Here is a 12,998-nt window from a genome sequence, read left to right as displayed (position 1 = left end):
TTGTTCATACTATGAAAGCCAATGGTTACCCATTTCTAACATTCTTCAAATCATATGTTGTTTGGCTATAGAAGTCTATGGTTACCCGTTTCTAACATTCTTTAAAACCTATTTTGCTCGTACTTTGGAAAGCAATGGTCACCCATTTCTATCATATGTTGTTTATACTTCAAAAGTCAATTGTTACCCATTCCTAACATTCTTCCAAACATATATTGTTCATACTATGGAAGGCAATGGTTACCCGTTTTTTAACATTCTTCAAAACATATGTTGTTCATACAATGGTAGTCAATGGTTACCCATTTCTAACATTGTTTAAAACATATGTTGTTTGTACTATGGAAGTCTATGGTTACCCATTTCTAACCTTCTTCAAACCATGTTGTTCGTACTATGGTAGTCAATGATTACCCATTTCTAACATCCTTCAAAACATATTTTGTTTGCACTATAGAAGTCAATGGTTACCCGTTTCTAAAATTTTTCAAAACACATTTTGTTCGTCCTATGGAGTCAATGGTTACCCGTTTCTAATATTTTTCAAAACATACGTTGTTTGTACTTTGAAAGTCAATGGTTACCCATTTCTAACATTATTCAAAACATCATTTTGTTTATACTATGAAAGTCAGTGGTTACTCGTTTCTAACACTCCTCAAATCATATGTTGATCATGCCATAGAAGTCAATGGTTACCTGTGTATAACATTCTTCAAAACCTATTTTGCTCGTACTTTGGGAGGCCATGGTTACCCATTTCTATCATATGTTGTTCATACTTCAAAAGTCAATGGTTACCCATTTCGAACATTCTTCAAAACACATTTTGTTTGTACTATAAAAATCAGTGGTTACTCGTTTCTAACATTCCTTAAATCATATGTTGATCATGCCATAGAAGTCAATTGTTACCAGCTTATAACATTCTTCAAAACCTATTTTGCTCGTACTTTGGAAGGCCATGGTTACCCATTTCTATAATTCTTCAAAACCCATTTTGTTTGTATTATGGAGGCCAATGGTTACCCATTTTTACCATTCCTCAGAACATAGTGCTTTGTGTTCAACACAATAAAGAAACTCATAGAAGTTTTGAAACACTTGAGTGTGCGCATTTAAAGTAATTGTCTGACCTGCGTGCTGGCGACTGCGGCCGGACCTGCACCAGGATGAAGCCCATGCTCTGCAGATACTGCACGTACTGCTGCAGGAAGGTGTTGGAGATGTCCTGCAGCCACGGCTCCTCCTTCAGCCGGCTCGGCAGCATCTCTGCAGAGTCTGTGCTGTAGCTGCGGTCCCGGCCCGAGGCTGTCGAGTCACTGGAGCGATGACGCTTCTGGACAAGGATAAACACACAACATCAGACGACTGAGGGAAATATTGAAGGGATAGTTCAATCAGAAATAAAAACTCACTCACTATTTACTCTACTTTAATTGTTTCCAATGAAAAAGTTATAAAATATGATATTTTGAAAACCTGTAACCATTGACTTCCATAGCAGGACTAACAAATAGTATAAAAATAAATGGTTACAGGTTTCCAACATTTTTCAGAATATCTTCTTTTGTGTTTAACAGAAGAAGCAAATTCATAAAGCTTGAAAACAATTCAAGAGTGAGTAAATGGTGACATGCTTTTTATTTTTGGGTAAACTAGCCCTTTAAGCAGAATATAACTGAGATTTTACTTTTGACTAGAAGTTTTCGGACAGATAAACTGTTTAAATACTTTCTGGGAATCAGTATGAACAATATAAAAAAATATTAAAATATTACATTGTTCAAATTATTTTTACATACATTTGAAATAAAATAAAACAAAATAAAAAATTACATAAAATAAAAAAAAATTATAAAAATAAAATAAAAATAAACAATAAAATAAAATAAAACAAAACAAAATAAATAAAATAAAACTAAACAATAAAATAAAATAAAATAAAACAAAATAAATAAAATAAAATAAAATAAAACAATATAAAATAAAATAAAACAAAATAAAATAAATAAAATAAAACAAAATAGCATTTGTAAAGCTATAAGATTAGTATCGAACTTAGGGTTATTATCAATTATTCTACCTCATGATGAACCATTTTAACAGTTGTATGGATCCAACAAACAGACAGACCGATTTAGCGGAAGATGAAGAGAGACAGACCTTCATCTGTGGCTGTGGCACCTGTTCCTCCTGAATCTGTTTTCTGAACACAGGGTCAAAGAGCAGTGGTGTGGCGCAGTAATGAACCAGTCTAGAGGATTGCTTTAGAGTGTCCAGATCTGCCACCTAAACACACACAAACAAACACACTTTTAAAAGAGAGGAGTGTGCATAGGTCTGTCATGATATCTTTTATTTATTTATTTATTTATTTATTTTTTGTCGTACTATATATTGCATTAAAATATATTGTAATAAATGATATTTTTGTCATTTTAAGGTCAATTTATGCCACTCATTATATAATGCCAGAACGACAATATAATATCATCATAATGCAAGTGCACTCTTCCAAAGACACATCATATTTTATTCTTAAGAATATTTCATTTAATTATAATCATTTTAACAGTTTAATACTGAGGCACTGGAATCAGACTATGAAGAGGCATCTCCTAAATAAATAAATAATTATAAAAGTTAACACAAAAGTACAAGGTATAAATTAACAGAGGCTCTGATATCTGCCACCAGAACTATTTTCAGTTGTCAGACACCTACATGAAAATATACTATAGTAATTTATAGTAAATACTAGAGTGTTTTATTAATCATACTGACACTGACACCTCCAATAGAGACAGAGATGTTGCACAACCAGCTAAAATTTAGCTACAATTGTTTTTTTTTTTTTTATGTATGGGCGATATATATATTGCATCAAATGTAGTAAAGGAAGAATTAAAATTAAATTTTTTATTGTTTAAAAGGTTCAAGAGGATGCATGTATAAATGCATGAAAAAAAGAAATAAGAGTGCAAAAAAGAAAGAAAAGGAAAGAAAAAAGGAAGGAAAGAATGAAAGAAAAAATAATGAAACAAAGAAAAGAATGATAAAACAAAAAATATCAAACAAAAGAAAGAAAGAAAGAAAGAAATAAGAAAAATTAAAGTAAAGGAAAAAAGAAAAAAAAAGAAAAGATAGAAAGAAAAAAGGAGGAAATGACAAGAGAACAAAAGAGAACGAAAGAACGAACAAAAGAAATAATTAATAACAGAAAAGAACAAAAGAAATAACGAATAAAAAAAGAACGAACAGAAAATGATAAATAAAAGAAATGAACGAAAGAAATAATGAACAAAAGTAAAGAAGAAAGAAAGAAAGAAAGAAAGAAAGAAAGAAGAAAATGACAAAAGAATAAAAGAGAGAATAAAATAACAAACTAAAATAAATAATGAATATAAGAAAAGAACAAAAGAAATAATAAACGAGAAAAGAATGAACAAAAAAAGGAAAGAAAACGGAAAAAAGAAAAAAGAAAAAAAGAAAAAAGCAAGAAAAAAGAAAAAGAAAGAAAAAGAAAAAAGTAAAGAAAGAAAGAAAAAGGAAAAGAAAGACAACAGAAGAAAAGGACAAAAGAAGAAAAGAGAGAATAAAAGAATAAACAAAAGAAATAATGAAGAAAGAAGAAAAGAATTAAATTAAGAAAGAAGAGAAAGAAAAAGGAAAAAGAAAAAAGAAAGAAAGAAAGAAAGAAAGAAAGAAAGAAAGAAAGAAAGAAAGAAAGAAAGAAAGAAAGAAAGAAAGAAAGAAAAAAGAAAAAAGAAAGAAAGAAACAAACAAACAAAAAAGAAAAAAAGAAAAAATAAAGAAAGAAAGGCTTACAATTAAGAAAAAGTCATTAAAAAGCAAGGCAAATCAGGTGTAAAAGAGGATGAAAAATAAAAAATAATAATATTAATACAACATTTTGCAGTAAAAACTCATGTAAAAATTTAAGTTAATCAAAGATAATTCAACGAAAAACAACATACACATTAACAACCTCTGCACATATAAACTAAGAGTGAAGCACAAACAGAAAGACGAGCGCTTCTGATCCACTGATTTCCTCCCTGCTGAATAAAGCATCGATTTCTTACAACCAAAACACCCTCAAAAGCAAACAGAGCCGCAGACCTCAGCTGTGCAGAAAGCACACAGTCATCTGAGTGAAAGCAAGAGAGATTACAGCCGATGACAGAGACATCTCACACACTACAGCGTCTCTTAATGTCCTCGCCACATCTCATTAAACCCAACTGGGCCGAACACGCGCTCCTACACGGATCTGCATCTGTGTGTGAGAAGCAGCAGATCCGCACACACACTCCAGTGAATCTGAGCCTGATGAGCCGCTGAGAAAACCATGTTCAGGGAACGTGATGGAAAACACAGATCGAGCTGAACTCATTGTGTGCAGATATTAACGTGTTTGTGTGCATGTGTGTGTGTGTGTGTGTGTGTAGGGTTTTGAACTCACCGATATGGGCATGTTGGACTGAGCCGAGCGCTGCTGCCACGTCACAAACAGATTCTCGATCTTCATCTGTCTCTCCAACTCTGCGGAACAAAACAGGTCATGTTATAATGGAGAGTGATTCAGAGCCCCTCTGATGGTTTTTCGGGGGGATATGACCTTTCATGTAGTGAGTAATGCAGCTGTTTGTCAATGCAAAAGTGCTGTTCTGTGTCCTAAAAGAGATCCCGAGACGCCTGAAATGAGTTGTCAGTCATAATGTCAGTGTATGGTCTTCATTGGCTGATTGTGAAAAACACACACTTTTATATTCACTCATGTAGCAGACAGTTTCATCTAAAGTGACTTGCAAATGAGCACTTCAAATCATCATAGTTGCATTATACAAATACTAACAACAAGTCTAAGGCTTTTTTTGGTACATTTCTTTTATTTGGTTTGTCAAGCCCACTCACCTGTGTGGAGCACAATCAGAATCGCAGCGTTTTACAAAAAGTATAGGGAGCTTTTAAGAAGGTGTCTGGTGGATATGAAGAGGACAGAGTGCATTCTGCAGGTGGTTTGTCAAGCCCACTCACCTGTATGGAGCACATTTAGAATTCGACAATGTTTCTCAAGAACTACAGGAAGCTTATAAGAATGTGTCTGGTGCATATGGAGAGGAAAAGAGTGTGTCTTTTACACGTGGTTTGTCAAGCTCACTTACCTGTATGGAGCACACTCAGAATTGCACAATATTTTTCAAGTATTGGATGCTTATAAAAGTTGTCTGCCTCATGTGGAGGGGAAAAGAGCAAAAGCCATCTGGCCAATCAGAGCAGAGCAGAACTTTATGAGCAGAGCCATCTGACCAGTCAGAGGAGTTTCAAAAAACATGAGCCAAGCCTTCGGACCAATCAAAGAGTAGAACAATATAAGCAGAGCCATCTGACCAATCAAAGAGTAGAACAATATGAGCAGAGACACTTGACCAATCAGAGAAGAGCAGAGCCATCTGACCAATCAGAGGAGAGCAAAACAATATGTGCAGAGCTATCTGACCAATGAGAGTAGAACTTTATGAGCCGAGCCATCTGACCAATCAGAGTAGTGTCGAACAACATGAGCCGAGCCATCGGACCAATCAGAACAGTGTAGAACATTTTGAGCAGAGCCATCTGACCCATCAAAGAGTAGAACAATATGAGCAGAGCCATCTGACCAATCAGAGCATAGTAGAACTATATGAGGAGAGCCATCTGACCAATCAGAGCAGAGAAGGCTTTAAGAGGGGGAGGGGTTTAGAGAGAGCAGATTCTCGAAGCAACAGTTCTTTACACAGTGAGGAAAAATCTGATGCTGAAATGGAAATTATGAGAATATTAACATGTTTTTGACACTTGGTTGGATGTAAATCTACTGTAGGAGACCAATAAAACAACATTAGGAACCTTTAAAATAAACAATAGTGGGTTTTATATAGTGTATATGAGTACCTTAATACAGTATATATATTTGTCAACTGCTATCCTCAAAGCAGTACTGTACTTCATCACAAACAATGTTGTTAAAATGTGATTATGCATCAAGAACAAGTTGACTTTATGATTGCTGGATGTGTGTCAGTGTGATTTAATGTTATAACAGTATTGTGTGTGTTTGTACCTCTGCGTTCAGCTGCTTTGACCTCCAGCAGCTGGGCTCCGTGTCGAGCCACTATATCAGCCCCGTCCTGACTGCTCAGGGGTCTGTTAGTGTTGACGTCTCTCAGAGCTTCATCAAAGGGCACGAGTTCACCAGGAAATGGCAGAGGAGGAAGAACACGCGCAGAGCTGCCTAGTCGACCCGGATCCTTACTGGCGGCCGGAGGAACCGGACTCCTTAATAGAGCGTCTGCCTCCATCGTGGAGTTCAGGAATGGGTTTTGCTCCTGCAGGGAGAGAGGGAGAGAAATCAATCATATAAATGAAATGATACATTAAAAACAATATAAAGAAAAAATAAACAAATTAATAAAATGTGCACAAATATAAAAACCTCAACATAAAAAGCAAGTACAAATACATGAAAAAATTAAGGGTTCCTGCAAAGACAAGGAAAGAAATCCATTATATAAATAAAACGTACAAAATTGAATCATATTAATATAAAGGGCGGCACGGTGGCATGGTAAGCACTGTCGCCCCACATTAAGAAAGTCGCTGGTTCAAGCCCCGCCTGTGTCAGTTGGCATTTCTGTGTGGAGTTTGCATGTTCTCCCCATGTTGGCGTGGGTTTCCTCCGGGTGCTCCGATTTCCCCCACAGTAAAAACACATAGGTGAATTGAATAAGCTACGTTGCCCATAGTGTATCAGTGTGTGTAAATCTAAGTGTATGGGTGTTTCCCAGTACTGGGTTGCGGCTGGAAGGGCATCTGCTGCATAAAACATATGCTGGAAAAGTTGGAGGTTTATTCCAGTGTGGCGAACCCTGAAAAATAAAGGACTAAGCCAAAGAAAAATTTATGAATAATTAAATATACAGAAAAAAAAAGAAATAACATGTACACAAATGGTAAAACAAATTTTATATATACAGTTGAAGTCAGAATTATTAGCCCCCTGAATTATTAGCGCCCCTGTTTATTTTTTCCCCCAATTTCTGTTTAATGGAGGGAAGATTGTTTCAGCACATTTCTAATCATAATAGTTTTAAAAATGTATTTCTAATAACAGATTTATTTTCTCTTTGTCAAAATGACAGTAAATAATATTTTACTTGATATTTTTTAAGACTCTTCTATACAGTTTAAAGGGATATTTAAATGCTTAACTAGGTTAATAAGGTTAACTAGGCAGGTTAGGGTCATTAGGCAAGTTATTGTATACAGATGGTTTGTTCTGTAGATTATCGAGAAAAAAAATAGCTTAAAAGGGCTAATAATATTGTCCCTAAAATGTTTTTAAAAAAATTAATAACTGTTTTAATTCTAGATGAAATAAAACAAATAAGACTTTCTCCAGAAGAAAAAATATTATCAGACATACTGTGAAAATTTCCTTGCTCTGTTAAACATCATTTAGGAAATATTTAAAAAAGAAAATCAAAATCAAAAGGGGGCTAATAATTCTGCCTTCAACTGTATATATAAATAAATAACCGTAGGTAAAAAAGAAAAAAAAAGGGCTCCAGAAAAGACAGGACAAGAAATAAAACATAAATAAAAAATAAATGGGAATTGAACAATTACAATTAATATAAAAATAAAGTAAATCTGAAAGAAATACATAACCTATATATAAGTCAAGTCAAGTCAAAGTTTATTTATAAAGCGCTTAAAAAAAAGAATAAAAAAGCAAGTATAAATGAACAAATAAGAGAAGGGCTCCTGAAAGAAACTGGCCAGGAAATACAACATAAAATAAATACAACGATAAATAAAAAACTAAATATAAATATGGACTGAATACTTGAAATGAATATCAAAAAATTATTTTTAAGAAATTATAAAAATGAAATAAAACAGGAAACTTAAAAACTTAATCAAAAATATGAAAAAGAAAGAAAAAAATTATGCAAAAAGTAAAAACCTATATATTAAAAAGCAAGCACAAATGCACAAGAAGACTCAACAAGAAATAAAATAAATAAATAAATAAATAAATAAATAAATAAATAAATAAATAAATAAATAAATAAATAAAAATTTAACAATTAAAATGAAGACATATTTATATATAAATGCAGGCACAAATTCATGACAAAAGTAGGGCTCCTGAAAAGACAGGACAGAAAATCCAACATAAATACAACAATAACTAAAAAAACTAAATATGAACATGAACTGACTTATTGAAATAAAATGATTTTAAAAATAATAAAAATAAATAACATCTAAAAGAAAATATAAAAAGAAGCACAAAGAAATAAAGAAAAAGAAAGAAAGACTTAAAAAAAAAAAACGAAAAAGCTAGCATTTAAAAAGCATGTACAAATGCATGGAAAAAATAATTCAGAAAGTATAATTGTTGCCTAAATAAAGGCGATATTGGGCCTAAAACACAACTCATTCAACATTTCCATCTTATTTCTTAAAGCACTGTATAAAACCCCATACATTTGCGATCAGTCATGCCGACAGCACACAGCACAGGAAGTTATGCAGGAGAGAAAGATTGATTTTAGCTTAATAAACAGAAGACGGAAAAACAACGGTGGTCTCGAAAGCCCAGTTTCCGCTGCGTGAGAGACTCTATTCAGCTTCATCTTTTCATGTCGATGATTTCAAAGCTCATCTCACATCATAACCCTTCAGAAAGTCTTGATTTTTCATGCCGTTTGGCTTCAGTTTTTCCAGGAAGGAGCAGCGTGAGTTCATTACCACAGCTGATCAGCATTAAACCCACTGACACGCAGAAAAAACACGCGGCAGCATGAGGCCTTTCCCTCAGACCACCCAATTAAACGCAACTCATAAAACCAAGAACTTGTTGGGAACTTTTGGGGGAGTTAGTGTTTGGAAGACTGGTTAAAAGTCCTCCAGGGCCACTTGGAGGCTTTTCTAAAAGAAGCTGAAGCAGATGCCCAATGAATAGCGGATGCCCTGGGGGCCAATCAGCTGGACTCGAGTGCCTAAGCTCCGCCCCTTGGGACTCTGACAGATGATTGACGGTTAGGGCAAATTTTCTGCTATGCTGGATCTGCCTTCTGTTAGCACTCATCAACTGTACAGATTAAAAGTGAGGAATCACTGAGGGAAATGAAAGAGTTCTGCCATGCGCTTTATTATTTATTCATTTATTTTTATTTAAGGGGAAAATTAAGGTAAATAAGTAAATTATATTCTTGAATAAACCTTGAAACCGGTTATCGTGCCATTTCTATTGCTGATGCTGATGTATTTGTGCTTAATGACTGCTAACGAGTGTGAGATTAAATGTTTGTAGTGTCATTTTGAGAGATCTTATTTTTTTGTCATTTAAAAATTCATTTATTCATTCATTCATTCATTTTCCTTTGTCTTAGTCCCCTTATTCATCAGGGGTCGCCACAGTGGAATGAACCGCCAACTATTCCAGCATATGTTCTCCAATATTCCAGCAATTTTCCTATAGCACATGTGTTTGGACTGTGGGGGAAACCAGAGCACATGGAGGAAACCCACGAAATGCATTAAACACAGGGAGAACATGCAAACTCATTTATTCATTCATTTTCTTGTCGGCTTAGTTACTTTATTAATCCAGGGTCGCCACAGTGGAATGAACCACCAACTTATCCAGCATTTGTTTAACACAGCGGATGCCCTTCCAGCTGCAACCCATCACTGGGAAACACCCATACACACTCATTCCCATATATACACTACGGACAATTTAGCTTCCCAATTCACCTGTAGCGCATGTGTTTGGACTGTGGGGGAAACCGGAGGAAACCCACGCCAACACAGAGACAACATGTAAACTCATAGAAATGCCAACTGGCCCAGCCGGGGCTCGAACCAGTGACCTACTTGCTGTGAGGCGATCGCGCTACCCACTGCGCCACCATGATGCCTTTTATAATACATAATATTTAATATTTATGTTAATTTTGAAATGTAAAACTTTTTAACAGTATTAAATAGAACAGTAGCTTCTCATCAACTGAGGAGATTAAAAGCGAAGAATCACTGGCAGGGAAATAACAGAGTCTGGCATGCACTTTACTCATGCATTTATTTTCCTTTGGCTTAGTCTTTTTGTTCATTAGGGGTCGCTTACTATTCCAGCATTTGTTTTACGCAGCCGATGCCCTTCCAGCTGCAACCCAGTACTGGAAAACATCCATACACACTCATTGACACACACTCATAGCTAATTTAATTCCCATTTAGCGCATGTGTTTGGACTTGTGGGGGAAACCAAAGTAGAGGTCTGCATTCCTGTGGCTGTACAGCGGGACCAGACAAGATTTCATGCGGCGTGGGAATAAATATTCCGAATAAAGCCCGGGAGTGGTCGGTAACTAGTTTAATTTTGGACGGGAGCAAGCGGTCTAATAATATCGCTCCCGACTCCCGAGCAAACGAACACGCGTATTTATGTATGTGAATGAGACAGCGTGATGCTGCATTTAGCTTGTTTGTGGCGGTCTATGTGTGTGTGTGAGTGTGCGAATGAGAGAGAGAGCTTTGTGCTGTGTGTGTGTGTTTGTACGGTTTGTTATAGGCTATCTGGACTCTGTATAGCTAGGTGGTTTTTCGGTTTTATTCTCCTCCCCCTCATCCGTTACCGGGAACAAGCGCGGCAGGTAGAAAACCATGCAGGTCGGGCAGCGGGACAACAAATGCTGAATATAAGCGGGAGCGGTCAGGTTCGGGCTAAAACCTGGCGGGAGCGGGATTCAAAATTTAGTCTTGCGCAGATCTGTAAACCAGAGCACCCAGAGGAAACCCACACCAACAAGGGGAGAACATGCAAACTCCACACAGAAACGCCAACTGACCCAGCCGGGACTCAAACCAGTGACCTTCTTGCTGTGAGGTGACAGTGCTAACCACTGAAGCATCATGCCACCCGCATGCACTTTAGTTATTTATTTATTTTTTGTTTGAAAGAAAAGGCAAGTAAATAAGTAAATAATATTCTGACAGTATGATAACCTTGGATAAAAATACCACGGATTTATGGTATTGTGATTACTGCTCTAAAAAATAGTAGTTTTAAATATCCGGGTAAAAAAAAAAAAAAAAAAAACATTTTTTCTCTATTAAACACAATATATACATTTTTTCTAAGAAACATTTATAATATTTTGGAACAGTAGAATTTAGTATGGAGTAATTTAAGAAATAAAAATGAAATAACATATGCACAAATAAAAAAAAAAAAACTATATAAAAAAGCAAGAACAAATGCAGAAAGAAAAAAAGGACTGCTGAAAAGTCAGGTTAAGAAATCAAACACATAACAATACTAAAATAATTATATTAAAAATATATAGATGGCTACGTGGTGGCTCAAAGCAAAAAGGTTCTTCCCGTGTTGGTGTGGGTTTCCTCCGAGTGCCCCGGTTTCCCCCACAGTCCAAACACATGCGCTATAGGTGAACTGGATGAACTAAATTGACTGCAGTGTATGAGTTTACATGTGAGAGTGTGTGGGTGTTTCCTGGGTTGCAGCTGGAAGTGCATCTGCTGTGTAAAAGCATATGCTGGATAAGTTGGCGGTTCATTCCGCTGTGGCGACCCATATACAATTTTAGCTATTTAAATATTAAAAAACTGTGTATGAATGATGAAAAGAAAAAAAAAATGAAATATGCAACAGAAGTAAAAACTATCAATAAAAAGCAAGTAAAAATGCACACAAAAAGAAGAACTCCAAAAAAATCAGGTCAAGAAATTAAACATAAATACAATCATAAATAAAAGAGAAAAAATAACTATGAACTGAATAATTAAAATAAATAAAATATAAAAAAAATAAAAAGAAATGTTGAACAGATTGAGAATTTTTTTTACAGTATTTCCAATAATATTTTTACTTCTGGAGAAAGTCTTGTTTGTTTTATTTCGGCTAGAATAAAAGCAGTTTTTAATTAAAAAAAAAAAAAAACATTTTAAGTTCAATATTATTAGCCCCTTAAGCAATATTAGTTTTGTATTGTCTTCAGAACAAATCACTGTTATACAATGACTTGCCTAATCACCATAACTTTACCCCAATTAACCCAGTTAAGCCTTTAAATGTCACCGTAAGCTGAATACTAGTGTCTTGAAAAATATTTAGTCAAATATCATGTGCTGTCATCATGGTTATTAGAAACTATTAGAGTTATAAAGACTATTATGTTCATAAATGTGTTGACAAAATCTTTCCATTAATTAGAAATTGGGGAAAAAAATATAAAATAAATTCAGGAGGGTTAATTAATTCTGACTCCAACTTCACACACACACACAAACAAAAAAAATAATAAATACAAATAAAATGTCAAACAACAGTCAGCGCAGACTGACTGACATGAAACTCTATTCTCAGTCCTCACTCTGTTTCCTTGAGGACAAGGCAGTGTCTTAATATTCGCTGTTCAGGGTCTGCTGTCAGACTGAACTCCACATATTCTCACCCGCTGGAAGCAGAGCAGTCCTGGACGCCCGGAAATAAACACTGGCTTAAATTCTGTTGGCTGTCAGCTGTAAAGTTTATCTCTGAAGGACTGTCGTTATCTTCAAGATGAATCTTGGAGGGTTTGTGTTCATCTCCCACACACTTTTTATTTGCCTTACTGCTAGACTTTGTTTTTCACCAGTGTACTTTCACTCAACTGATGAGTCATTCAGACTCCGTGATTACAAGTTTGAATCAAAGCAAATCAGATGAATCCTTCACTGAACGAACTGAATCAAATGACTCACTTGATGCTTCGTCAATACATTGATTGACAGCTACATATCCATCTATCAGTCTATATATTTATATAAAGACTGCTTTATCCATCCATCTACACATCAATTCATCATTCAATCATGCATCTATATTCATCAGTCTATCAATATATCTACCACTTTATCCACCCATCTGTCACATC

The 12,998-nt window shown here is 35.0% G+C and overlaps 1 protein-coding gene across 20 annotated transcripts in view; it reads right to left on the bottom strand.

Annotated features, from left to right (window-relative positions):
• The window catches only part of szt2 (SZT2 subunit of KICSTOR complex), a 174,765-nt gene that overhangs the window by 33,745 nt on the left and 128,022 nt on the right, over positions 1–12,998 (bottom strand). For all 20 annotated transcript variants that reach the window (XR_012407532.1, XR_012407533.1, XM_073953541.1 and 17 more), the window contains 4 exons: positions 6,110–6,374; positions 4,469–4,548; positions 2,167–2,292; positions 1,137–1,339 (listed from right to left, as the gene is read on the bottom strand). Coding sequence is in view for 18 of the 20 variants with exons in the window: in XM_073953541.1 (XP_073809642.1) it covers positions 1,137–1,339; positions 2,167–2,292; positions 4,469–4,548; positions 6,110–6,374 (674 nt within the window). In the remaining 2 variants the exon portion in view is untranslated. The remainder of the gene's footprint in view (positions 1–1,136; positions 1,340–2,166; positions 2,293–4,468; positions 4,549–6,109; positions 6,375–12,998) is intronic.

This window comes from Danio rerio, chromosome 6, assembly GCF_049306965.1.
Source record: "Danio rerio strain Tuebingen ecotype United States chromosome 6, GRCz12tu, whole genome shotgun sequence".
NCBI classification, from domain to species: Eukaryota; Metazoa; Chordata; class Actinopteri; order Cypriniformes; family Danionidae; genus Danio; species Danio rerio.
This window is presented reverse-complemented; position numbering and strand designations above follow the sequence as displayed.